Source organism: Passer domesticus, chromosome 10 (genome assembly GCF_036417665.1).
Source record: "Passer domesticus isolate bPasDom1 chromosome 10, bPasDom1.hap1, whole genome shotgun sequence".
In the NCBI taxonomy this organism is placed as follows: domain Eukaryota; kingdom Metazoa; phylum Chordata; class Aves; order Passeriformes; family Passeridae; genus Passer; species Passer domesticus.
Window position 1 is genome coordinate 5,925,205 of NC_087483.1, and position 27,355 is coordinate 5,952,559.

General features: G+C 46.6%; 1 protein-coding gene across 19 annotated transcripts in view; it reads right to left on the reverse strand.

The window, feature by feature from the left end:
- TRPM8 (transient receptor potential cation channel subfamily M member 8) overlaps positions 1-27,355 on the reverse strand; it is a 121,980-nt gene that overhangs the window by 9,421 nt on the left and 85,204 nt on the right. For 11 of the 19 annotated variants that reach the window (XM_064433471.1, XM_064433470.1, XM_064433482.1 and 8 more), the window contains 20 exons: positions 23,865-23,969; positions 22,671-22,744; positions 21,082-21,238; positions 18,005-18,182; positions 17,536-17,708; positions 16,730-16,904; positions 15,721-15,788; positions 12,294-12,491; positions 11,399-11,501; positions 10,714-10,832; positions 9,712-10,002; positions 9,282-9,377; positions 8,569-8,698; positions 6,989-7,134; positions 6,391-6,503; positions 5,609-5,825; positions 3,066-3,157; positions 2,187-2,325; positions 1,283-1,454; positions 948-1,125 (listed from right to left, as the gene is read on the reverse strand). In XM_064433471.1, coding sequence (XP_064289541.1) covers positions 948-1,125; positions 1,283-1,454; positions 2,187-2,325; positions 3,066-3,157; positions 5,609-5,825; positions 6,391-6,503; positions 6,989-7,134; positions 8,569-8,698; positions 9,282-9,377; positions 9,712-10,002; positions 10,714-10,832; positions 11,399-11,501; positions 12,294-12,491; positions 15,721-15,788; positions 16,730-16,904; positions 17,536-17,708; positions 18,005-18,182; positions 21,082-21,238; positions 22,671-22,744; positions 23,865-23,969 — 2,924 coding nt within the window. Of the gene's footprint in view, positions 1-947; positions 1,126-1,282; positions 1,455-2,186; positions 2,326-3,065; positions 3,158-5,608; positions 5,826-6,390; positions 6,504-6,988; positions 7,135-8,568; positions 8,699-9,281; positions 9,378-9,711; positions 10,003-10,713; positions 10,833-11,398; positions 11,502-12,293; positions 12,492-15,720; positions 15,789-16,729; positions 16,905-17,535; positions 17,709-18,004; positions 18,183-21,081; positions 21,239-22,670; positions 22,745-23,864; positions 23,970-24,218; positions 25,472-27,355 lie in introns of those variants that run through there. The other 8 variants (XM_064433479.1, XM_064433472.1, XR_010368912.1 and 5 more) reach the window with 8 other exon arrangements.

A 27,355-nucleotide genomic window follows, 5' to 3' on the forward strand; every position in this document is an offset into this window, starting at 1 on the left:
GCCAGGTGTCCCAGATTGCAAGGCAAGATGTATTCTATTTGCCATCGGTCTGGCAGCTGCCTTCTGTGAAGTGGGCAGTTTTCCTTATCTCTTTCACACCCACTCCTCCCTCCAGGAGGGCATCTGCTGATAACAGGCTACTGAATGTCACTGCATGACTGATAAGAACTACAGCATCCCAGTGGGAGATGCTCTGCCCAGGGGGAGGAGCCCAGCATTCCTGCCTGGATATAATCTGGAGCTTCTGGAACACCAACACAGCTTTTCCACTGGATTTCCCAGAGGAACAGCAGCTGCCTCTTCCACTGGATCTTCAGAGGAAGACTACACCCTTTTCTACAGGATCCCTGCTCCAGCAGAACCACACCTGACACTCCAGGAGGACTGCAGCCACAGTTCCAATTGGACTGCTACCAACACCCTGACCAACAGGGTGTCAGGTTGTGTTCTGACTCTGTCAGTGTTGTTTTAATTTACTGCATTGTTTATTTTATCCTTTTATTTTCTTCACTATTAACAAACTGTTATTTTCTGTGCCCATATTTTTTGCCTGGGAGCCCCTTAATTTAAAATTTGTAGCAATTTGGAGGGCAGGGGGTGTTTACATTCTCCATTACAGGGGAGGCTCCTGCCTTCCTTAGCAGGCACCTGTCTTTCCAAAGCAAGACACGAGGTCACTGGGGCAGCAGCTCACACTTGGTGAGGCCCTGACCCAGCATCAGCCTGTGTGACCCACGGGGGTTGGCAGCATGCCCACAGTGCAGAGGATGCTCAGAGATGGAGGCAAAGGACAGGCAGCAATCCCTCCCCAGGACACTGCACCACTTCCCCCAGGCTGCTGTGGCAGATGCAGAGGCAAGGGGTGGCTTTTCCAGCACTGCACTCCCTTTCCCAGAGACATGCCAGTCCGGGCATGACCAGGAAGCCACGGCTCCTTGGGTACGCACCCGAACATGGCCACGAGCAGGTTGACCAGCAGGATGTTGGTGGAGAGCATGTAAATGCACACCAGGGGAATGGTGATCCACTCCGGGAAGCGGGGCTGGTTGTTGGCATCCAGCTCCACGCACAAGGGCTTGGACTCGTTCCCAGAAAAGGTGCAGTGGTCGAAGTTGTAGGTGGTACCTCAGAGAGAGAGGGAGGGCAAAGAGTGAGCTCCTCGTTCTGCAGGTCCTGCCCTCATCCCTCCATCCCTGCTCCCCATTAGACTTGGAGGCAAGGGGCCAGCACAGGGCTGCACAACCTTCAACACAGCCAGGAGAGACCCCCAGAAGATAAATACCATCAATATCATCAGGGTACTGGCCAAACATGGCCAGGTAGGGCTCGTAGATGACCGAGCGGAAGATCCACTCCCAGCGGTGCTCGTTCTTCCTCAGGATGCCTTGCCTGGCCACACCAAAGGCCACCATCCACACAGCAAAGAGGAAGAGGAAGAAGAAGACATCTATCATCTGAAAAAGGACAACAAGCATCAGTCAGTGCCCCACTGCAGGACTGCTGCAAGCCACACGTGGATGGCTTCTTGCTCCTAATTTCACCAACACACATTGACCACCCCATTCAGAGAACTTCAAAAATATTTATGCAACCATAAAAGCAAGGCACGCTTTGGAATACAGGATATTCCCCTGGCATCAGACAGGCTCCACAAAAGCCAGAACCAGGGGAAAAGGACTGTGGCTTACCTTGCCCCTGTGAGATGAAAGCTTCTGGAAATGCCACTCTGGATGGCTTCCAACCAGCATTTACAGCCCAGACACTCTGGCCAATGGTTTCATTAATTTCTAACACTGTATAGAGGATCCTCATCACCCTCTTCCTCAGGTACTCATGTAATGGATGCAGTGGAGGACCAAAATCCTCCTCCATCATCACTGTCTTGTTTGGGGAATACTCATGGGAGCAACAGAAATACCACTGAAACATTTGAGGTATGAAAGACAAAAGCTACCAGGAAGCAAATTTCCTCTTCTGTTCTTCAGCCTGATCCTCATTCTCTCTCTTGGCGCAGAAAAATGCCCTACTCTTAATTAGATCCCATTTAAATCTTAATTCATCCTCTTTAGCAGATTTAACTTGCTGGCATCATCAGAACATGGTGATTTCACTCTTAAGAGGGAAGGAGGAAAAAAAAGTGTCACATCATGTATTTAGACTCTCTTGAATAGCTGCCAGAATCTTACCATCCTCTGCAGCATAATAATTTTGGGTCCTAGATTCCTGCTAACTGTGAAAATATGGATGAGCCTCAGGGTGAAAACTATGTAGTCCAAACAGAAAATTACCCTCCCGGAATACCAAGAGCTTTCATCAGAGTGACACCTGATGGAGACAGCAGAAGAAAACAAAGAGAAGCCTTGGGTGAATCATGCAGAAATCAGGCAAAACCACACTGAAACATTGAAATGGAGAGTGGAAGGTGAGGAACTGGAAAGCAGAGCACAGCTATGCAGGGCCCCATGGCCTCCCCATCTAATGACAGGTGACAGAGATGGTTAATGCACACTCTGTTTACACCCTTTCTTCCTGACATGCATCAGCCCTGCTCATTATTTCTCTTACCCTAAAGCTATTAACAGCAAGGAAATTTGTACCTGGAGCTACTCCCAGAGCCCTCTGAAACCACCACAGTGCAGCAACTGCTCCACTGCCCCGAGGCAAGAAGGACTAAGTTACAGCTGACTGAACAATTGCTTTGGAAAATGTGTTTCCATCATTTCTTTGCCGTGGTTTTTAACTGACCCCATTGTGTAGAACAGCTTCTGGGAGATAATGACATTCTTAGGCTGCTGTAGGGACAATCCCAGTCCTTTTAAATACAACACAAGGCCCAAGTGGTCACCCTAAATAGCCAGTAACAGGAGCCACAGAAAATCCTAAAGGTCCCCTGACTTTTTTTTGGTTTTTTTTTTAAGTCAATACTTGCCATTATTTGGGACCTTCATAAAGGGAATTCCATTAATACATTTCTCCCCAAAATTTCATTACAGATTGTAGTCAGAACCCACCTGAAGGGAGGGAAGCAAAGCTGTAACATGGACACAAGAGAAGGCAACACTCACCTGAACACAATCCCTGCTATGAAGTAGAAGATTGCAAGGGTATCCATAACATTCCACAGGTCTGAGAAATACTTGCTGCCGTTCATGTACCACTGGGAAGGAAAAAGAACAGAAAGTAACCCCCACACAGCACAGTTTCCTTGCCCTATTAGCTTTTTGTCACACAACAGATAGCACCAGAGTTCAGAAGGCTTTCAATTTCCCCAGAAAGAGGGGTTTAGTGTATCCAGCAATGCCACAAGTTACTGGCAACCTGGTTTTTTGGGTCTTGCAGGTCCAGGAGGCACTGTGGGGGGAGGGGGGTCACAGTTTAGGGGTAGCTGATGCATCCTGGCTTCTCTCCCTTCACAGAGCTCACTCACTAATCTGCCCCCCGCTACAGGCACATGCTTTGGATCCAAGATGCAGATTTAATTTATTCTTTTAATTACACACCTCTCTGTTTCTGAACTGCAAGTCTAGTGAGAATCCCTGCTCATTCCCTGACTGACTGGCACAGCAGCCTGGATCCCAGGTCTGTGCAAGAACCAACTTCTGGAGTCAGTTCAGAGGTGACTGATGAGGACAAGAAGCTTCATCACCAGGACAAACCTCTGCCAGGCCTGGAGAAATAAACTGCATCCCCAGTCATAATTCTTTTGAATTTCAATTTACATTGAAATAACCAGAGGTTTGGAGAGTAGTGCTCAGTGAATCTCTAACTGGCATATACAAGGAAGGCAATTCTGCCCTTAGCACCTAGGAGAAAACTTCCTTTGATTTCTGTTTGCTTCCCATAGAAGTACTGTCTCTGCCCAGTAGCTCCCTAAATCAAACAAAACCTCTGGGACTGAGGTGCAGTTCTCCAAATTCCAAGCAGTTCCTACTGCTGAGAGGTAAAGTGCACAGAGGCTCTGTCCAGATTCCTCCTCCACTGGAGAAAACAGGGCTTTCCTTCACAGCCCACCAGTCCACCCACTCACCTGGCTGGAGGCTACCTCCATGTGGCTAAGGAGACAGCAGGGACAAGGCCTCTCCAACTTCCCCATGGCTCTAAATGGGACTGGAGCAGCTCCAGCTCCTTACAAATCCCTGGGACCACCAGAAGTGAAAGCAGGGCTGAGCCAGTGGCTTACAGCTCAGAGGCTGGTCCAGACCAAGGGGGGCTGATTTCTCCCAGAACTGGTTATCTGACTGCTGCAGCTCCATGGGACCCCAGGCAAGCTGCTCTTACCTGCCTTGGATGTGAAAACAAAATCTGAGATACCCCTCTCTTTTATTTCTTTAAATACAAAGGACGCAGACACAATTTGGATGCAGAGTTGAAGCAATGCACACGTGGTCTATCTCAGGGGAAGCCAGGGAGGAATTTCCCCAAGAAGTTTAGAGGATTGGGACACTGCTCTGCTTTTCTGTTCCGTTTCTCCTCCTCAGGAAAACAGTTTTGCAGCCAGAACACTGGCTGCAGATAACTTGAAATCTTCCAATTTAGCTGCCTCCACTGCCAAATTGGTGCAGTCTGGCTACCACTTACTAAAGGGAATTGCAGCAGTTCTACCTGCTCAGGGTAGTAAGAAAAAGGGACATTGACAGGAAAATAAGGTTTCTATCCCTAAGGTTTTTCCCAGGATTTTTGCTGGGTACACACAGGACGTGCAAGGACAGGTCCAGAGACACCAGAACCTAAATCAGCAGAAACAAACACTCCATTAGTGTTTTCATGGCAAAAAAGTCTTTTCCTTTTCCCCCATTTTCTTAGCAAGTAAAGTTGCCATAAACAGGGTTCCATCTTGACTATTAAAAAGGGAAAACACCACAGGAACAGCAGCATCAGAAATGTCATCTGAGCTCAAGTTAAAAAAATGTTAATGCAGGGTGGGATGATCCAGCAGATCACCCACAAACACTCATGAGGCGACTCAGGCCTTACAGCAGAGTCAGAAAGCAGCACCAAACCCACACCCCCACTGCTTTCTGCCTCCCCCAGCATCCTCCCACTGCTCTGGCCACAGACTGGCAGAGACCAGCTTGCCCAAAACCCACCAGATTCCATGTGAGGTGAGGAGAAGATACCAGCTAAGTGGCTGGCTATAAAGGCAGTCCCACGTGCTGTTCCCACATCACAGCTGGTCCCTGAGTCTACACTGAACCCCAAAACCTGTACAGATGATTAAAAGCTAAATAGAAATGCATAAAGGTATGCAGCTTACGGGTAAAATAAAAAATAAAGGGGTGGAATGTAGGGAAGAGAAACAGGAATGACTTAATCTAAAGCTTTGCACCAAGGTAAATGTGCTAAATCTAAGCCTTTAGTACCAACTACCTTGGCAAGCCAAGCATTCCTGGGAAATCTCTGCACTGGCATCATTATCCTCTTGGTTCACAGACACTGCAGCTGCAGGGGCACAAGCAGGAATTAAACACCAGAGGAAAAAACCCTCACTGAGCCCTGAGCAGCTCTGCTAGGAAGTGGCTCCCCTGAGCACCTGCACTGCCTTGGAGGGGAAAAGCCATAAGGCTGTGGCTCTAACACTAAACTTTCTGGGGTTGCAAGAGCTGCCTACTTGTCTCACTTCATCACAAAGCAGAATGAAGACCAGCACGTAGAGGATGATCTCCAGGGCCGTGGGTTCCTTCTGGAAATCCATAAGCAGCACGTAGGCAAAGAGCAGCAGGAAAGCAATGTAGAAGATGACGTTCCAGGAGAAGACCACAAAGGGGGAGGTGAAGAAAGACACATAATATAAGAAGAGTTTCTTACTCTTCTCCACAGGCTTTTTCCTGAGGAATTAAAAGAGGGAAAAGGTCTCAAAGCACAGCTTTTAATGCCTAGAAACATCTGTGTTCTTAAAAGCGAAAGGGAAAAGGGTGCAAAGTCTAGATCATGATGTTAATTCAGAGGTAAATATATCCTGCATCCACTGTCCTCAGGCACTCCAGTAAACTGGTGAAGCTTGGATGGGGCTTGGAGACACCTGGGATACTGGAAGGTATCCCTGCTCATGGCAGGAGTTGAAACAAGATTTCAGGTTCCTTCCAACCCAAACCATCCTGTGATTCTGTGATCGTAAATCCAAGATCGGAGTGAAACACAAACTGTCAAAAGCTCATTTGGCTTTTCAATACCTTTACCTACAACTGACTGAACACTAGAACAGCTTTCCCCTTGGAGATATCCAAAATTGGACAGAGTCCTGGGTGGGCAACCTGCTCCAGCTGACTCTGTTTGAGCACAGGGTTGGACTGGATGATCTCCCCCCAGCCTCACTTCCATTAAGATTCTACAATTATTTTGCTTGCTTTCCCTCTGAAAAATTTTCCCACTAATGAAAAATCAGTTGATTACCTGAATGAGATGAAACCACAACCTATTAAAGGGAAAAAGAATAGGCACAGTATAATCTTCCAGTTCTTAGTGTCTCTTGAAATCTCTCCATACCACTGCTTGGAAAGGAAATTCTGCAGGGAAGAAGGAAACGCCCTCGTTTGTTCCAACAGCAACAAAAATAACCTAGGAATGCTATTTCAGAACATTTGCTTTGGTAAAAATAAACCCCAGACTTTGAAATTTCAATCAAAATGCTAGAGATTTTTGTTGCAACAAAACAGAAAGCTTCCTGCATCAGTGACAGCATGCTGGCTCCTTAGGGCAGCCATGCTCCATCCATGTGATGAGGAGTTAAAAATGAGGCTGAGCAGGACTTGACCTGATTGATAAAACACTTATAAACCATTGCATTATATGCAGTGCTCACCCCTGCCGGGCATTAGATCCACACTGTGCAAGCCAAGAGCAGAAATCACTCCAGGCAGTCTTTATTACCCAGTTCATTATGATTTATAGCCCCAAGCCAAGATTTTTTTCCCTCCTGATTTACATTTGTGGGTAGAGGAGCCAGCACTCCCTGTACAGTGACCTGTCCACCTTTCCTTCATGCCATTACCTGCACACCTGGCTGGGCAATAAACTGCTGGTCTCTAGCCTCCACTGCTAGCTCCAGGCAGTTGCTCCCTCCCCAGGCTTCACAGGAATAAGTCAGCAGCTGCTCAGCCAGGTCTTCATCGTTGCTGTAGCACTCAGTGAACAGCTCTGGAAGAAAGAAGCACACTGAGCTCCAGCTTCAATTTCCCAACAACTTGGGTGCAAGTATCTTTAGTGTAATATTTGTGGTATCAAAGAACCCTTTTCACATTTTCAGCACTGGAGAATGACTGTGCATCCCTTTACAACCCCACTTGCACATCTTCAACTTTTGATACAGAATTTTGTCATATTCGCATTCTCTGGGAAAATCCCTTCAGCCAGGATTTTTCTCCTGTGAAGCTGAGAAGCCTCAGAGAAAAAGGACAACAGTAATTATCTCATTTGCTTCTTCTGTGTTGTGCTCATGTGGAATGTGTTTGGAGATTGTTTACCCACAGGTGATTGTTTCATTGGTTTCTGGTGTGAATTATTTTGACTCAATGACCAATCAGGGCCAAGCTGTGTCGGGACTCTAGAGAGAGTCACCAGTTTTCATTATTATCTTTTTAGCATTCTGTAAGTATCCTTTCTGTATTCTTTAGTACAGTATAGTTTAGTATGCTTTAATATAATATAGTATCATAAAATAATAAAATAATAAATTAGCCTTCTGGGAACATGGAGTCAGACTCATCATTCCTCCCTTCATTGGACACCCCACAAATACAATAGAATTTGAGCCTGGGTGGAAAACTGTAACACTAAATCACAGAGAGAGCATTCAGTTCTGCACTAAAAAACTGAGTAAAAAATGTGAATTTCTCCTTAAATGATTCAGTAAATCTACTTGCTTCGTCCTCTTTTCTTAAATTATGTATGGCAGTGATCTGATGAATTATAGTCAGTCCAAAATTAACAGTAGGGTTGAAAAAGTCAGAATCTGATGCTTTTTCACTGGGAAATGCACTGTTCACTCCTTAGTGTCTTGCTAAATCACCTGGCCTGAAGGATGTAGATACCTTTAAAAAAGTCTATTTAAGCAGTTTTTGCTTTGTGCAATAAGAGATACTCTCTGGAAACAAGCAAGATATTTCCAGTGTAGCCTTGAGCTGGTCCTTATAAAGTCACACAACCATCAATCCACTTTTTACCTGCAACTTGTTCTCACTCCCCAAAAGTACTCCCAAAAATCTGAAGGGTGTTTTTTCCCAACCTGAATACTACCAATATTCATTAGGAAAGTTTCCCCTTTTCCATATTTTCCTTCCTGTTTGTGGGCATTCTTCTTCAGCCTTGCCAGTGGAGGTAAGTAGCTTTTCTTCCCCATGAAAGAAATTCTCCACCCCAAAAAAATCCACTTCACAAACCCCACCTTTTGAAGCCAGGAGAGGACACAAAATTTCTACTGGGAACAAACAATGTGGAAGGATTTTCTTAGCAGTAAAATCACATGTTGACATAAAAGAAAAATGTGTTTAATGTTGGGTATCTAGTTTTTAATTCCCTGGTTTCTGACCCTTCCCACTAAATTTCTAAAGGACTCACAGAGCAGGCACTTACCTACTGCTCTTGTCTCATACTCATTAGCCAGTTCCTCAGACTCGCCAGCAGCATTTATATCATTCTTCACCTTGGCCATGCTTTTCAGGAGCTTACTGGCCCCCAGGGCTGCCAAAGTGCAGCCTCTGGTCTGTAGAGAGAGAGTGAAGTCATGCAAATCCCTCTGAGAAGGGAACATGACCACAGAATCCTGAAACCACAATGATTTGGGTTGGAAAGGACCTTAAAGACCATCTCATCCCAACCCCCTGCCACAGGCAGGGACACCTTCCACTACACCAGGTGGAAATTTAAAAACTCTCCTCCGTTTTGCACCTTCTCAGGTCCCAGTCCAGAATTATCTATTTGATTCTACAGTCATTAAATTACTGTCTAATCCAAATTAGAAGTTGGATTGCAATCAAACACCTGGAATAAGAACCCATCCATGCTGTGGAATGGGTGGGAACTCAGTATCCCAGATTAGGCAAAGGTGACAACACACAATGGATGTGGACTGCTGACTCACACACAGCCTTAGGAAACAAAAGTATGAAGTCCACACCCAGACATAAACTGGACAATATAAAACCTACTGAGAGTCATTAACTAGCAGTTATCTCTTGTGGTGGTGTGTTTGAAGCTGGATGTGGAGCCTTCAAAGGCCAATGAACTAAAGACACAGAACCCCACTGCACTGCCTGCAAAGAGAAATAAAGGAGAACTCAACTCACTTGCTCCCAAATGACTTTGGACAACTCCTTCTTGTTCTGAAGAACTGACCAAATAAACAGAGCTTGCAATGGGTGCCTTGTGATAGGACATTCCTCCTGAAAGAGAGAGCAAGAACTCAGACCTAAGCTCACCAAATGTTTTCAACTGGAACAAATCTGAGCAGGGACTCTCCTGTTTTTGTATTTTCTTTGTTTCACACCCACCTCACCAATCCCTTCTCTCAGCTCTCTGCCACTTGTCACACACTACTGTGAGTTAGGTTACATTTGATTTTCCTGGTAAAGCCTTGTATTTGACAAGGAAGAATCAGCCTCTCTGTTTTTCCTGAAGCTGGTACTAAAGAATATATGTGTAAAAGGCACTTCCTGCTTTAACCACTGCAGTCCAGATAACCTCCCTCACAGCAGGGTCAAACTGCTCATCACTCACTGAGAGCTGTATCTCCATCTCATCCTTGCTGGTTTTGTAATATCTTTTGAAACCTCTCCGGAAATCCTCCACCATCTTCCAAACAAAGGTGAGGAGGGCATCATTGTAGGAGTTCTTGGCAATCTGCAGGTTCTTGAACACCAGGCTGCTGAAGTTGTTGGTGTACAGCTCCCTCAGGACCTCTGTGGTCAGGAACTTCCGCAGATTCAAGCCGTTCTCCAGGAAGAGCCGGACAAATTTGGGCCTGTCTTTCACCAGGGCTGTGAACATCACATCCTGCAGGTCAGCAGACTAGGAAGAAATGGAAAAGCAAAAGTTAGGGATCATGTGAGACATGTATGTCTTATCTAAGGCCTGACACATGGTCACTGTCATGTTTTCATCAGAATTAGGTTTTTTTTCTGTACACAGTTGCTGTGGCTGGATGGCCCAGAGCATTTCTGGCATGGGCAGATCACCTTTGCAACCACTGATCAAACAATGGATCATCGTGGAATGATGGATCATTTTGGAATTACCCACAATGATCATTTATGGATGGAATACCCTGAGTTGCAAAGGACCTGCAAGGATGATGAAGTCCAACCCCTGGCCCTGCACAGACACCCCAACAATCCCACCCTGTGCATCCCTGAGAGCATTGTTCAAATGTTCCTTGGGCTCTGGCAGCCTGGGGCTGTGCCCTTTCCCTGGGGAGCCTGGGCAGTGCCCAGCACCCTCTGGGGGAAAAACCTTTTCCTGATATCCCACCTGACCCTCCTCTGACACAGCTCCAGCCACTCCCTGGGTCCTGTCCCTGTCACAGAGAGCAGAGATTGGAGCTGCCCCTTGTGAGGAAGCTCCCAAGGAGGCCTGACCTCCTCTTCTCCAGGCTGAATGGAATGTAACAGTGCAGGAGCAGTAGACACTCTCAGCACGGAGGCAGAGGTGCTGGGACAGTGGCTCCTGTTGGGCTGTGTCCCTCCCCAGAGCTCCCTGCACTCACTCAGCGCGGGGCTGTACCTCCCAGTTCCGGTCGTTGGTGAAGATCTCATCGCTGGCCAGGTCCAGCTGGTTCCACTCCAGCAGCAGCTTCAGCTGCCCGTTCCAGTTGTCCCTGTCGTGCTCGTTGGTGCTGAAAGCTGCAGAGCAGCAACAACCTCTGGGTCAGGCATGTTTATCATCTCTGCTTCTCACACCACCAGGACAAGACTCCTTCCACGGGGCTTGCCCCACACCCATGCACATCTTCCCAGCTGGGGGCTGGAGGCTCAGGAATGTATTTATGGTCCAAGACAGGCCACAAAGGAGCTGCCAGGAGCACCTCATGACCAAGATCAACACAATGCTTCCTTCAGGCTCCACAGAGTCCCTCATACAAGGGACTCATACCCTCATACAGGCTCCTCATACCTTCTATAGAAGAGAGATTCTGCAGATTCCCAGTGGGGCCCTGTCAGCACCCCCAGGGCTCTCCAAAATGCTTTCCCAATTACCTGGTTTGGATCTTTCCCACACTAAGAAATCCCATACTGCTGCTGTAGCCTGCCCACACCCCTTCAGAGCAAGGCAGGCTCCACACTGTGGCAGGAGCTTAGCTCTAGAGAGATGGCACTGCTCTAAAGAAACCTGTTCTAGAGAATAAATAGCCATCCTTTTTCCATTTATTTTTAAATCGCCAAACAAACTCAGAAAAACAATTACTTGCCTTTGTACAGGGCAAAGGAAATGGCATTGCTCACAATTTCATCCCCAGCTTCTTCTATTTTGATCACTGTCAGTAAATGAGGGCTCTCAAGGACTTCTTTGATCTAAAAATAAAAAAAAAAGAAAAGCCATGTTTCAAAGCTATCAAGGCTGTTTAGTAACAGATCTCCTATTAAAAAGAAATTTGCCACCACATCATAGCAAAGCTGCTTCTCATCAGTCCTGAGTTTTAACAAATTTAAACAAACCCAAATAGAAGTAGATAATGAGCTTGATTTCAAAGTCACCAAAGGACAACATTAATTATCCTCTGAACATACAGCAAATAACTGTGATTCCCCCATGCAGATCATCTTTAACAAGAAGATATAATCTCAGTAATTAGCAGTGACTCCTAAAGTAGAAAAGATTGTGACAGCACAAGTTTCAACTTATGTCAAGCAGTTTGTTAGAGAACAGTCTCTAGCTCCTTGTGCTTTGCCAAGCCAGGAAATTTCTCTCATAGTGAAGCTTTGCAAATTTCATCTTAGCACATAGAAGACAAATAATCTTTCCCATTTCTGATGCAGGAGGAGGTACACTGCAGGGCAGCCCAGCAGAAGCTTTGAGGAGTGTGGCCAGACAGGGAACACTGCCTTTAGCAGCTCCACACTCCACAGGGAAGAGACCCTTCTGGAACCTTCTTAGCTTTCCTGTGACCAGACACCTGCTGACTTGACTGCAGCCACCCCAATGCTTTTGTTCCAATCCCTGTAGATGGAGACTTTTCCTTTTTTACATCTGCACAGATGTAACATGGCAGGGAGCCCTGCACACCCTGCAGGTATCACCAGATAGCAACAGCCCTGACCTGGGAGCCAGCAGCTTCTCCCTCCTCCCACAGCAACCACACTCACCCACTTGATCCAGCTCTCAGTCTCCTCTTCTGAGAGCCTGGAAATGGTGCGAGGCAGGAACCTGAGCAAGCTCTCCTTGACACAGGAGGAAGCAAGAGTGCCCTCAGCCTCCACCAGGCTGGCAATGACATCAGCAATGCGCCCCGAGCCCTCCACCACCACACAGGGAATCTTGCTCTTGATGGCCACGTTGATGGACTGAGGAGACAGAGGCAGAGGAGAGCACTTGAAGCATGACTGTTACTAGAGCCTGCTATTGAGTAAGGAAGCCTAGAGAACAACAGAAACCCACTGGCCTCAGCAGTATTTTTATTGTTATCCACTGATACATTACCTGTGACAACTCTTTAAAGCATCATCATCTAATGAGACAGGGCTGTGAAGAGCCCCAGAGAGACCGAGGGTCAGAAATCACCATCTGCCAAATTTTCACAGAATCACACAACAATTTGTGTTGGGAGGGACCTCAAAGCACATCTTGTTCCACCCCCTGCCATGGCAGTGACACCTTCCACTAGGCCAGGCTGCTCAGCTTTAGAGTGGATCAGCAGATCAGGATAATGCCAAGTGGAAATGGCATTCAGGTCACCCAACAGTGCTGCCCAGCTACAGTCACTGCTGCTTTATGGCACAGCATTGCTCAGCTGGGACCAAGGGCTCTGGATTTATTTGCTGGAGGCAGCAGCAGTGTTTTACAGAGAGAGCACTTCTATAGCATCACAAGAGCATCAAACTCTAATATTACTTAAAGTCTCCAAGTATCCATTTACATGATTTCTCACACAGCAACATTGGATTAATGTCAAGACAAAGATCTGCTGAAATCATGCTGGAAGGACCATTAACCCTCCTGGTGCAAAGACCATAGGAGGCACTGATTTCATTTTGCATCACTACACTGAGAACAGAGTCACAGCATAAGCTGGCTGCCAGCAAACTGTACAAAGGGAGTCGATGCAAGTTATCACCAAGCACTGGAAAGACAGAACATCTATTAGTTAAGAGAGTTTCTTAAGAACAAACAACAAAAAAAAAATCAACTCAGTCATCAAAACCACACGCACATTCCTCCTGTCAACTGGAGAGCAGGTCTCTGACAAAGGCAAGGAGGCTTTTCTTATCAGCTAGATGAAAGTGGTTTTCTAAAGAAGGGTTCAACTAAAGTGCACGTTTTACATCACAGGGAAATTTCAAACAGAAGCTTGGAGCAGTTTTACTTCTCCCTCACTAATGCTGATTCTTGTCATCGTGCACCAGTCACAGAAGCTGAGAAAGGGGGAATTTTGTTCCTAGCACTGCTAGGACCAAGGCATGGCAAGGACAGGCATCCACAGCATGGACTCTGCTGAGTCACCTGGGCTGGTCAGTGACTCAATTTGCTCCTTGAAAAAAGGCTTCACCTCAGAATATCTCAGTGCACTTCCAACACTGAGAAATAAAATCTCAGCGTGGCATAAACCAGCCTCAAGTTGCACCAGGAGAGGTTTAGGTTGGATATCACTAAAAATTATTCACTGAAAGGGATGTCAAGGACTGGAACATGCTGCTAAAGGAAGTCATCATCCCTGAAGATTTCAAAAAATGTGTGGATGTAGCACCTGAGGACAAGGTTTGGTGGTGAACGTGATAATGGTGCTAGATTAACCACCAGATCTTAGAGATCTTTTCCAACTTCAATGTTATCATGATCCTGTGAAATAGCCAAGAGAGTGGCATGAAGAACGCTGAACTGAACCATCATCCAGGCACTTCCCAGAGGAGACTCTTGCCAGGAATTATGCTTTTGATTTAACAAGGCTGTTACTTATTCTGGTTAGGCAGCTACTAAGTCTGTGTGATGTATCACTGCTTAACAGTGGGTTTGAGGTCTCTCCAAAAAAAGTGAAATAATAAGTCTGCAAGCTACAGCACCTGGCAGTCAGCTCCTTCAGTGATGGCCAAATCCTTTCTCAACCACCAGCAATTTGGAGCTAAGGGGAAATGGACATATTCAAGACAATCCTCTGAGCACGGCTTTCCTCCAAAACCTGACTGGATGCTTCAATTCATCTCAGGACCTCTGATTAACACTGCATCTGCATTCATCCACAGCTGGGCAAATACAAAATTCATCATGTGAATGGAACCAAACTCCCAGGAAACATACAGGGAGGCTGGGATAACAATCTGGAATTTCACACACTGAATCAGACCAACTGATTAACACCAGCAACAAAGTGGTAGCAGAGATCATGCTTTGAAATGACATTGCTTATCCTCCTGACAAGCCAAGTAGTTTGATCAACCTCAACAGTAACAGCACAGCTCTGGTGAGAACAGGAAGTACCAAGGTAACATCTACAAAAACAAAATCATAAATATAATGCTGCTTCAACTTATTTTTGCTGCATCCTACTCTCTTGAAAAATCCAGCCCTTTTCCCAGCTCTCTGTACAAGCTAAACCAGCTCTTCCTGTGGCTGGTCAGAGCTCGTCCTCACTGTTCCTGTTCCCTTCCCATGCAGCCTGACTCCACATCCCCTCACTCTGAAAACCCTGGGTCAGGTCCCTTTGCTCCCTCAGGCCACTCATCCTCCCTCTGGTAAGGTGAATGGGCAAGTAACAGCCCTGGGTTTTAACCCTGAGAGAGACTTAGAAGCCATCTCCCTTTCCCCCTCCCGTCAGTGTTACTTACACATCCTGTTTCAAGGAACTGTTCAGCCTCCTGCCTGTCATCTGTTTGAGGATGATGCCTGGTCCTTCCCCATGTAGCCTTGGAAGGGTCAGAGTCAGCAGAGCCCTCCTGCCCTGCTCAGCTGCCAAGACTTAAACCAGGTCTAGATCTAAACTAGATTTAAAATGCAGCCTTTCAGTACTTAAAGGGGCTTATAAAAAACAGGGAGAGAAACTTTACAGGGGTAGATAGTGATAGGACAAGAGGGTATGGGTTTGAACTACAAGGGGAGAAATTTATATTTACATTAGGAGGAAATGATTGACTGTGAGGGTGAGAGGCCCTGGCACAGGGTGCCCAGAGAAGCTGTGGCTGCCCCTGGATCCCTGGAAGTGTCCAAGGCTGGGCTGGATGGGGCTTGGAGCAACCTGGGATAATGGAAGGTGTCTCTGCCCATGGCAGGGGATGGAAATGGATGGGTTTTAATGTCCCTTCACATTCTGTGGTGTGGAAGAACTGAGACAACTGAACTGTCTTAGCCAGTACTTTTCCAGGACGTCAGCCCAAGGCAGAAACTTTGCACAGAAACTTAAACAGAAACAAACTTCAAAAGGTTAAATTGCAAACAAGGTCCTCCTGTAGCAAGTGCAAGGCAAGCTTCTGTAAATAACAGCAGTGTCTACTTCATCGAGTTTCTTTTGGAGCAATCAGTCTTCAATATTAGAGCAATGCCCCTATTGCCATTACTGGAAATAAATAAAATAAATGAACTTACTTTCAAAGTCTCCTTCCCACCACCTTGGGCAAAACACACAATTGGGATCTTCCCACCGTAATTAGATTCTGTGAAATATGTCAAAAGAAAAAAAGAAGGAAAAAGATTAAATCAATTAATGCAGTTTGAACAACTTATTTTTCCTGAGTACAATGAAAGAATCTCCAAGCCATTCATTCAAATACTAGTTTGCTGCTGATTTTGCCAGTTATTAACAGATGTTTTTAACGAAAACTCAGTTTTGCCTAACATTCTGCATAGCTGACTTCAGACACCCTTCTCCAACAGAAACTTTTCCCTTCTAAAAATCCTAACTTTTGCTATCTCTGAAGTCCTTAGAATGGAATTTCATTGTATTTATCTGCTCCTTTGACTATTTTGAGTCTCAGTGAAAGGTTCTTCTCACAAACTGAAGATACAGAACCTGAGTTCACATTTCTAATTGTAAAAGAAAGGTAAGAATTCCGTAACTCCGGGAGCTAGTGTTTGAGAGACATTCCAAAAAAAAACCCAAAAGAACCAAACCCAAACAACAACACGATGAAAAGCTTTTTAAGGGTTTCCTGCTAAGGCCTTTGATTTCTTTTTTTTTTTTTTTTTTGTAAAGGATGGGGGGGGAAGAGAAATTATTTAGCAGCAGGTTGCAGGCAGCTCAATCACCCTCATAAATAAATATTTTGGGAAAAGCCTAATTTCAGTTCCTGCGTAATTGTGCTCCAGCTACCTGGCATTCAGTGACAGGTGGGAGGGATATAGAAGGGCCAGCTTTTAAGAGGAAAGGAGGGGAGGGCTGTGTGGCTGAAATGAAGCATTTGCTGTGACACAAAGGACATACAGAAAGGAAGATGGGGGAAGGTGCTGCTCCTGAAAGAGCTCCAGATGCATTGCAGTTCACACACACCTTCCAGCTCAGCCGCCACAGGGTGCTGCCACTACTTTCTTGTTCCAAGAAAATCACTGTGGATCAGCCCCAAAGCATGCAAGGGCAGGAGGAAGAGGAGTAGGATACCTGGGATGACCCGCTCTGAAATGTACTTCTCCAGCTGGGTCCTCACTTTGGCCTCGATGGTGGGGTGCCCGTGGGTGCCATTATCAACCAGCAGGAGATGGGTGTGGTTGTTATCCAGGCAGTACAGGGGGTCTCTCTTCAGGTCATCCATAATGTAGCGGGCCAAGTAGCTCCCCTAGGGGCACACACAGTGTTTGACATTGAGATTCAAGGACACGCCCACCTTATTTGGGTGCCCCCCCCAAATATTTGGGTGGTGGGACAATTTTTTAGATGTGTTCTGTCATGTTTGGTGGGCAAGAGACAAGGGGGGGCTACCTTGGTGCATCTGACAGGTGGGATGGCAGTGTCAATGAAAATCCTAAACAGGAGCAGGTGCCATGTGCCTTAGCTCATGGGAACCTCTCCTGTGGGGGAGCACATGGGGATTTCAGAGCTAGAACAACCACGGCAGTAGTTATTCCCTAAAGCAATGCCAGACACGGAGTTAGAGCAGCTGAACTCCCACACAGACATGCCAAAATCTGGCACAGCTGAAAGCCTCCTCACCAGGCCGGATGTGTGGGACTAACTCAGGCATGAGAACATTTTACTTTCCCCCTGCTCTAGGAAGAGCTCCTGACGTTTTGAGGCCGAGCCTCCTTTCTTTCCTTGCCAACCTATCCCTGCAGCACTTGAGGACATGGTTTAACTGTGAATGTGGTGGCAGCGCTGGGCTGACAGCTGGACATGATCTTAGGAGTCCCAGTTTGTCCAACCTTAGCTTTAAGCTGGTGAATGACTGAGCCCTGAGCCCAGCTCCTTACGTCGCTGTCGGCCGTGCGGATGAGGGTTTCCCGGTTGGAGATCATGCCCCAGGCCGCGATGCCAATGGCCACCACGTTCTCCTCGGAGCTGCGGCTGATGGTGTTGTCTCTGACCACCTCCCCAATGTACTTCATCAGCCCGTAGTGCGTCCCCCCGGTGAAAATCCAGGCTCCTGGAACAACACCAGTCACTTGAGAAACACAGCCAAACACCCGCCCTCCCACGGCGTCAAAGACAAAACCCAAACCCCTTTTGTGACCTGGGGGGTTGGATCTTCCATGAAGCACAAAAGAGATGCTACACAACTCACCTTACATTATCACAGGCACCCCTGACTAAATCCCCCTCCTGTTACTTAATTAATGCCACACGTGCAGCAGCTAAATGAACACTCTGCTCCCCCACAGACCCCTTGAGCTGCTACCCCTGCAGCAATGACGTGGCAGAGGCACAGGAGCAGGTGCTCACCCTTGGACTGGGCGATGTAGATCAGCCTGCTGAATATCTTGCGCATGCGGGGCTTGAGCGCGAAGTTCTTGGCGCCGCCGGTGACGGAGATGACGAGGTTTGGGGTCTTCAGGTGCCAGTGCTGGGTCATGAGGTCGTAGAGTGTCTCAGAGTCTGTGTCACACGACAGGCGGATGTACTTGGGGAGAGAAAATAGGAGAACAAACATAGCAGGAGATCAGTTGAGGTGGCTGGGGACAACCCAGGGATTGCGTTTTCTTCTCTGCTGCACAGCCTTGTTCCAACAGCCAGGAGATGAAAGGCAAGGTGAGGATGAAATCCTCGTTTCTTCCTCTGAAACACCTTTGTCCTTCCCCTACAACCAGGCACCCAACCCAGCTTCCTCTGGAGAAGGCAAGAGCAGCGACCTTGTGCTTCAGAGGAACTCTGCAAGGATGAACACACCACCACTACAGCAACTAAGTCCAACAGTGCTATTTAAAGCTTAGATTATGAATCAGAGGCAGCATCGTTGCAAGTGAACTAATAATAATTATTAGTATTTTGATTACACTATTCAAACAAATTCCAGGCTCTGTGTGAGAGGTGTCCCTATCACAACACATACCCACTCCAGTGCCTCAAGTACAAGACAAAACAAGCACACAGTTTGTAGTAAAGCTTGAATGCTCTACAAAGATGTCAAAAAGCACTTAAGAGAGATAATGTGGCTTCAGGTGGACTTAACATGTCTCCATTTATGTGAAAGCTTCTCTGGCCTTGTCTTGATTTGCTATTCAAAAGCCCCTTCACAGTTTCATCACTTTTGGAAGACATTCATGGCTGCACAAGCCAAATCAGGAGATGAAAAGGAGTAGCTTGGACCTGAAGCATAGAGGATTTTGTATAAATTGCCCAGTACTTGCAGGAGAGCAAAATGAAAGGACTACTTTGAGAAGGAAATGTCTCCACCTAAGAGACACTGAACTTGAATAAAAATATTCATGTGCTCCAAGACAGGTTGCCAGAAGGAGTTAAAGCATTTAGGGCATCACAGAGGATGCTGAGCAGGCTCCAGCAGCTACACAGGAGAGCCAAAGGACTCCCACAGCTTCTGCCCTTCAGTCACAGGAAGCTTTGGGTGTTTTCCTGGAGAGGATCCCTTACAGGAGAGGGGGGAGCTACCAGGAAAACGACCTGGGGTCAGCCCACCTGTGAGCTCCATGCAGCCGTGAACTCCTCGGCTCCCACCTCCCTCCTCCGAAGTACAAGGATGCCATCTCGTGGTGCTGCTGGATGCTGCTCCCAGACCAGGGCTGCGATGCAGGAAGCCTTTCTGGGGCTTGGGCTCCCAGAACATTAAATCCTTAAATGCAGTGACTGAGATGCTCGTGGGTGCTACAGGGTCTGAGCAGCACAGCAGAAACGAAGAGCTCAAAAGCTGGACTGACACAGGGTGAGATTTTATAGAATCCCAGAGTGGTTTGGGCTGGAAGGGAGCTTAAAGCTTTAGTCTCATCCCTGCCATGAGCACATTCCACTATCCCAGGTTGCTCCAAAACCCCATCCAACCTGGCCTGGGAAACTTCCAGGGATCCAGGGGCAGCCACAGCTGCTCTGGGCACCCTGTGCCAGGGCCTCAGCACCCTCACAGGGAACAATTCCTTCCCAATATCCCATCCAGCCCTGCCCTCGGGCAGTGGAAGCCATTCCCTGTGTCCTGTCCCTCCATCCCTTGTCCCCAGTCCCTCTCCAGCTCTCCTAAGCCCCTTTAGCCCTGGAAGGGGCTCTGAGCTCTCCTGGAGCCTTCTCTTGTCCAGGTGAGCCCCCCCCCCAGCTCTCCCAGCCTGTCCTCAAACCTCTTGATTGGTTTGTTCACATCTCATGTGTTCTAAAAAGCACAATGCAGGGTATAAAACTTTCCATCCCTCACTGATAATTGACAGCAATTCTCAGGTCACCCTGAGTTTGAAGTCCTCCCTGCTGTGCATCAACAGAAAATACTTGGCAATCTTCAGGAGCAGCAGGTGCCTTGCTGTGTAGGGAATAAGAACAGGGAATTAAGATGTCATTCCAGCCAACACTCCAATGGGATGGACAAGGACACCTATATGCAGTGTTTGAACAAAGTATGCTCTGAAATATGCACAGTGGCCTTGAGAGTCCACATGAAACCACTGAGGGCACATGAACTGATTCCCAAAGCTGGGAGTGGGGAAGACACAACCTAAGGAAAGTACATTTTACCTTTGAGAAGTCTGAAGTATTGCAACAGAGCAAAGCACTTTTTGTTCCAGTACAGTCACACAGCAGCTTACAACAAAGTACTACAAAGCTAAAATGTGCATATAAAAAGTTATGTGAAATACATGGATCTGTTTAAGGGTGATTTGAAACTTTCGGTCTCATTTCCCACTCACGTGCCTCTTATGTCTGCTACTTTGCATAAAACAAACCAAATTCATTTACATAGCAGGCTCTGATTTTCCTCATTTATTTTGACTGTCCCAAGCAACCTGCACTGGTGTTAAGTATCAACCATTTAGAGGAGGCAGATGAGCTCAGCCACATGTGACTCCTCACAAGCATCAGTAAAAATCACGAGAAACAGCAACAGCAGCTATTTTCTTCTTCTCACACCTCCACTGTCCCCGCCCCAAGCAAGGACATAAGGAAAAAAAACCCCAACAAATGAAATAAAACTTTTGAAGCTCCACAGACATCTTACATCCCTCCAGAACTCTCCACCCTGGAAAATATTCAATTTTCAATTGTTTATAGGCCTGAGCAAGCTGGTCTACGTGGATATAAAATAATTCAGGGATTATTTTATATCCATTCACTCTCATTCACCCATTCTCCTGCCATGCCTGGAAAGAGATAATCTCTTTTCACTCCCATGACCAGCCTAACCAACAAGAGACACAGAAGGAATTATCCTTTGTTACCTATTTTCAGGGCTTGAAAAGACAAGCCTGTGTCCCTTGTAGCTTATCTCCTGCCATTAGAATAAAATCCATTTGCCCTTCCCTGCTTTTGAGGAGCTCCCATTGGTAATCAACAGGGGCCTCATGAATATCCTTAATATTTCCACTTACCTTTCCTTTTTTTCCCAGGTTTTCAAACTGAATGTCCCCGAAGGCATCAGTAGGAAACTCCTTGGTGTGCTTCTTGTAGTTCCATTTTTCAGTGGTGTTAACCTGGGTGCCCTCTATGTGCTGATTTTCAGGGTATCCACATTTACATAAGTTACCCCTGAAAGAAGAGGGAATAGACATTCCTGAGGAATCCTGAGCACAGAAAAGCAAGCTCTGCCAGCAAGAAAAGCAGCAGGTGGAGCTACAGAGCCAGCTGTGTGTGGGACTCAACTGGGATTTACCACCTGACAGAGCAGAGCAGCACCTCATCCTGCTTCCTCCCCCAAAATCTGCTTCTGGCCAGCACTGGGAAGTGGAACACAGCTCGGGAACCAGGCTGTGCTGAGGGGTTTCTTCCCCTTTTTGTGCTCTTAACCACACAGGATGAGTTCACTGCATCTCCTCTCCCAGGTGACAGGACAAGAGGAAAAGGCCTCAAGTTGTGCCAGGGCAGGTTCAGATTGGATATCAGGGGGAAAAACTTGCATGGAAAGGGCTGTCAGGCATTGGTACAGGCTGCCCATTGGTGCAGCCACCATCCCTACAAGTATTCCAAAATCATGTGGATGTGGCACTTGAGGATGTGGCTGGGTGGTGGTGCTGGGCTGACTTGATTTTAAGGGTCCTCTCCACAATCCACATTCCTGCTTTCTCAGAGGACACGGAGAAGGGGGAATTGCTTGTCTCCTTTAGAAAGGTTTCTTTTTACTCTGCTGTACCTTGCAAATGAAACCAGCTTACCTTAAAAATATCTAGACCAAAATAACCCAGCAAGTTCTGCAGTCCTCTCCCAGAGGGCTTGCAGGAAGAGAAGCTGATGAGAACCAGCTCCTCCATCCGTTGTTGGTGCCTTGCCAGGCATCCCATTTTTGGTGGCAGAGGAGGACCCTGAGTGAGACTTTCTGAAATGAGACTAATTTCCCTCCCTCTCTGAGGCATTTTTCCTCCCAGCTTCAGAGAAGAGTGGTGTCAGAGAGCGTTCAGAGCTCAATATTAGGATTTCTGCAGCTATATTAGTTTGATCACTTTTCTCCTGAGACCAAAAAAAAACCACCCCAAAACCAAAAAGCAACATTATGGTCCCCAAACTAGCACTGCACTGGTACCTGTGCCTGAAAATGGAGCCAATTTAATACCCTGTCTTAAGAGAACATCAGCCTGAGCAAAATCTAGTGCCTGTGTAATATTTCTGCATGAAATTTGTGATTTGGGTTTAAAAGGAAAATGTAAATTATGCAATCTTCTGATGCATACACCTTGTCAGACACCAGTACCAGTGCTGCAGCCTTCAAGCATCTTATTGCCCCAGTTATGCTTCAAATGGGGAATTTTATATTAAACCCTGTGACAGAGCTGCTGGAAGATGAGATCCCTAGTTTTGCATCAAGTTACTTGTGGAGTAACTCAGACAAGGGGACTGAGGTGAGACTGAACTGCCAGATCCAGGCTCTGAACAAAAAACCCCAAAACTTTTCTCCCTGCCTTTGCAGACAGAAATACCCTCATCTACCAGCCCCGTCTTGAAAAACAAGACAAAAATATCTCCTTACATGGACTTGGTGTCTTTTGTAAAAAAGACACATTCTCTCTTCTTGAAGTTTTCTTGGATGAAGTTGGCCAAATCCTGGAAAATAATTTTTAGAAGTTTATTTCTGATAACTCACGAAACAGAAGAGACCTCAGCAACAGCACAGTGTGAACACAAAGATACTGCTTAAAACACTATGGCAAACATTCTTCCCAATAGTAAAAAAAAAGTGAAGATAAAAAAGGGAAGATAGTAACGTTCTTTAGGGCAGGGGCTGTTTTAATTCAGCACACAAAGACCCCAGCAGGAGTCCAGAACAACTTCAAGTTCTCCTTTATGGGAGCTCAGTGGAATGAGAAGTCTCTCCAGCTTGTTTAACCATTCACTCTGCTATTAACCTTGAAACTCCCCGGAGAAGCTTTCACGCTCGGGGGATGCAAATTCATCCCTAAGCTGCCTCTGCCAGCTAAGAAAGCAAAGAGAAATTCTCACTTGCTGATGACGTGCTGGGTTTTTTTTTGTTTGTTTGTTTGCTTTTAAGTACAGCTTAGATTTGCAGGGCAAGATTTCACCTGGGTGGGACACAAAGGGAAGACAGGCAGCCACAGTTCAGTTTACCCGTTTGACACAACACTTGTGGTTAAACAGCAGGTAGAGGTTATTCCAAGCAGAAAAAAACATTACAAGCATTATATCCAAAACAAGGAAAATGGAAGGGAATGCATTCAACCAGTAAAAGTCACAATCGTGGAAGACCAAAAAAATAAAAGGAGGGGGGAAGCATTGCTGAAGTCCTAGGAATCAGCCATTAAGGCCTTCTGCAAACCCATCAGGAGCAGGGAATCTGCCACAAAATTGCTGGAATCAGCAATCTTTCAGGCATGAAAGGATGTTTAACGTAACCATATGCTGGCTGCCTTGGCCAGGAAGCTGCGAGAAGAGCTTGGGGTGGTTCTTTACACAGACAAATTTGTCTCTTGCTGCAACGTGGGAAAGGGTTTAAAACCAGAAGTGATGAAGAAAGCACAATAAAGAGCTACAGGGCTCTAAAGGAAGGCAATACACCCTTGGGGTTTCACCCTGTCAGCTGCTGCTCGAAGGTCACTGGTCAGGAAAGTGTCTCCATGAAGAGAAAGGGACAAATCCATCATCACCCTGCTCCTGGCCTGACTGAATTCATCACCACCATGGACCCCAGTGTGCCCCAGGTACTCACAGCATCACTGCAGGCCACGTCGATGCTGCGAGACATGCTGGAATAGAGCAGCCTGGAACTCTCAAAATTGCCATTTCTTCGGTGCCTCATGCTGCCCATGGAAACCTGGAAAGGCATGGGAGAGGGGGAGATGGAGGAGAGCCAGACAACAGCAAGGGCACTTTGTGCCCTAGCAAGGCAAGGAAGAGGTTATTTGAATCCAGCATAAAGAATCAGGAAGGAGATTATTCTTAAAGTGTGAAGCAAAAATACAGAAAAAATACTTTCTATTATTTCATACCACAAAGAGACTTTTTTTATCTTTCCCCTCTCCCAAAGAACTCCAAGTCAACATCTTTTGAGAAAGGAACATACCTTAAGTGCCATCCCATTCAGTTCATTCCCATATTTTAACTCTTTTGTCTCTGATAAGAAAGCTCAGGCTTATATATATATGAACAGTCCTTAATTTGCAAATTAAAGGGGATATTAAGAAGAAACACTTCAGGCACAGAGGGAAAAGTGCAGTGTTAAAGCAGTTGGCCCAGCAGGACCCCAGGAGCTTAGAGGAGCAGCACCCACCACTGACCCCACTCCTGGAACACAGACAGTCAACACATGCAAACTGAAGAGCAAGTGGATTTAAAGGATATTGGATCCAAAATTTGGGAAGTGACCTGTAGAAGCAAACACATTTCAATTGCCTTCCAAAGCAGATCCCTGTGTTGAAGTCACTGTCTTTGAAGGAGCATCACTGAACTTGCAGCAAAGCACAGAACAAAATCATATTTATTCTAATACAAATATTTAAATTCCCTTCACGCTACTCTGTGAATAATATTGGAAAAGGCCTTTTCCTGAAAGAAAAGCTGTCAGCCAGTGAACATGGGGAGCTCAGAGCCTACTTGTGCTTCCACCACTGTTTTCTCTCCTGCCTTTTCCCTGCCTGTGTGCTCTGGGTTTGCCTCTGGGGTAACGCTGCCACTGCATGGCACACAGAGCACCCCTCCCAGGCACAGCATCACTGAAGCATCACCCTGTAAATACAGAACTCCTGAGAGCCAAGAACCAGCAAGTGTGAAAATTTCCTTGGGGCACTCAGCACAGTAGGAATGGCACAGGCAGTGGGAAGCTGCAGCTTCAGTAAACAGAATTGATGGAATGTGATGTGAGCAAGCCCCCAAAGCAGTAAAAAACTACGGCTTTCTACAAAGACACATATATTTACGTGTTAGAGTTATTTTAAAAATCCTTTGAAAAACATTTCATGTTGAGGGGGAGCAAGATTGACTCAGTGTTGTTTACTGTGCATGGCAGAAGCCCTCAGCTATTTCCCCCAAATTCTGAAGCATGCCCAGGGATCTGTGCCACTCTATCACTAATAAGTGATAGAAGAGCACAGAAAAAAAGCCTTCTTCCTCCTTCCCATCTCCTGCGTAGAATAGGAATGATTTCAACACAAGAAAAGGAAAAACAGGGCTGAAAGTGAATGGCTGGAAGGCTGGGCCCAGAAAGGAGGGAACAGAATTAAATCCAGCTGGTGGTCAGTGGGGTTCCCCAGGGCTCAGTACTGGGCCCAGCTCTGTTTAGTATTTTTATTTTTATCAAGGATGTGGATGAGGGGATGGAAGGCACCCTCAGGAAGTTGCAGACCCAGAGTTGGTGGATGTGGATCTGCTGGAGGGCAGGAAGGCTCTGCAGAGGGATCCATGGGCCGAGGGTCGGCAAGGCCAAGGGCCAGGTCCTGCCCTTGGGTCACAACAAGCCCATGGGACACTGCAGGCTCAGGGAAGAGCAGCTGGGAAGCTGGAAAAGGCCCTGGCAGTGCTGGTGACAGGGCTGAACACGAGGCCGATGGTGTGACACAGCCCAGGACAGGGATTGTCCCCGGGCTGGCCCTGCTGAGGCCCCTCTAGGGCCGTGTCCAGCCCTGGGCCCTCTGGCCAGAGGGGCTGGGGAATGTCCAGGGAAGGGCATGGAGCCCCAGGAGAGGCTGAGGGAGCTGGGAAGGGGCTCAGCCTGGAGCAAAGGAGGCTCAGGAGGGACCTTGTGGCTCTGCACAGCTCCTGACAGGAGGGGACAGCCGGGGGGTCGGGCTGTGCTCCAGGGAACAGGGACAGGAGCAGAGGGAACAGCCTCAGGATGGGCAAGGGGAGGTTTAGATTGGATACTGGGATGAATTTAATCCCATGAAGGGTTGGCAGGCACCAGAATGAAGGGGCTGCCTGAGGCAGTGGAGGAGTCGCCTTCCAGAGAGCCACACCATGGCTATTTGGGATTCTCAGCCCAGAGGAACCATAACTACTCTTAAAAATAGGTTAGAAACTGTTGCAGAATAGTTGATAATTGTTAAGCATGTACTGTTCGTTTGGTTGTTTTATTGTAAAAGGAGTTAAATGGGCATTTATAAGAAATATGGTAGTACTCAATGTACTGTATTACACACAAGTAAAGGGCACCACTCCCCCAGGTGAAACGAGCCAGCCTGGACAGAACTGTAATGAGCCAATAATGCACATGAAGGATCCAAAAAGAAACCAATCCAAAGGGACAAAAAACAGGATAAAAAGGGGCATCTGATCCAGGGAAGCTGTGCCATTCCACCTGGAACATCAGGGACAACGCTGCTGAAGAAAACCTGGTGCTGCAGCATCCTTTATGGGAACGCTTCTGCTCGGCCTGTGGGGCCCCGTTCTTTAGGCCTTTTCTTTTTATTATAATAAATGCTGAAATCACTTTTAGTACCAGGAATCTGGTCCCGTTTTTAACAGCTACCACTCCTTTTGCTCTGAACCCCTTTGTTGTGTGATCTCTCCATCCGTGATCTGAAAGTGACCGAGGAGGAAAAGCCGACTGACAGAGAACAAGGGACCCAAACCTGACCCAAAGCTGGTCAGGAACAGTAATTGATAACGTGGGAATGTTTATTCCAAAAATGTTATCTCTGACGGGGCAGGCTAGTCAAATAGGATAGTAAGGAAAAGAGGGAAGCTGTACACAAAATACAGAGGGGCTCAGAGCTGGCACACATCATAGAGACGTGAAAAAACACCTTGACAGTCACAGGCAGACAGAAACTCCATGAATCTGCAACTTGGAAGCTGATAACGATGGAAATCTGAGGTTTGAGGACACAGGCAACTCTGCACTGGGAGATGTATTTCCTAATAACCCAGAGAGCAATTCTTAATATTTCATATGATTAATGTTCAGTGTAAAGATGGTTTTAAAGCTGTAATTCGAGATAAAAGCCCCACGGAGGGACGTTATATTTAGGTCTGGATCTACGCAACTTATTTATTGACAGTTTTACTTTCATTGTTGATTTGTTTAATAAAATTTAACACCAGAAAAGTGACTATGGACATAACTGCACAGAGAGGAGATTAAAAGGAAACAAGGGCATTAAATTATTAATTCCAAACACTACAGGATTTCAAGTTTGCCTCGCTGCTTTCGTAAATAATTTATAAGAACGAACAAACAAACTGAAGAAAGTTAGCAAGAGTGCA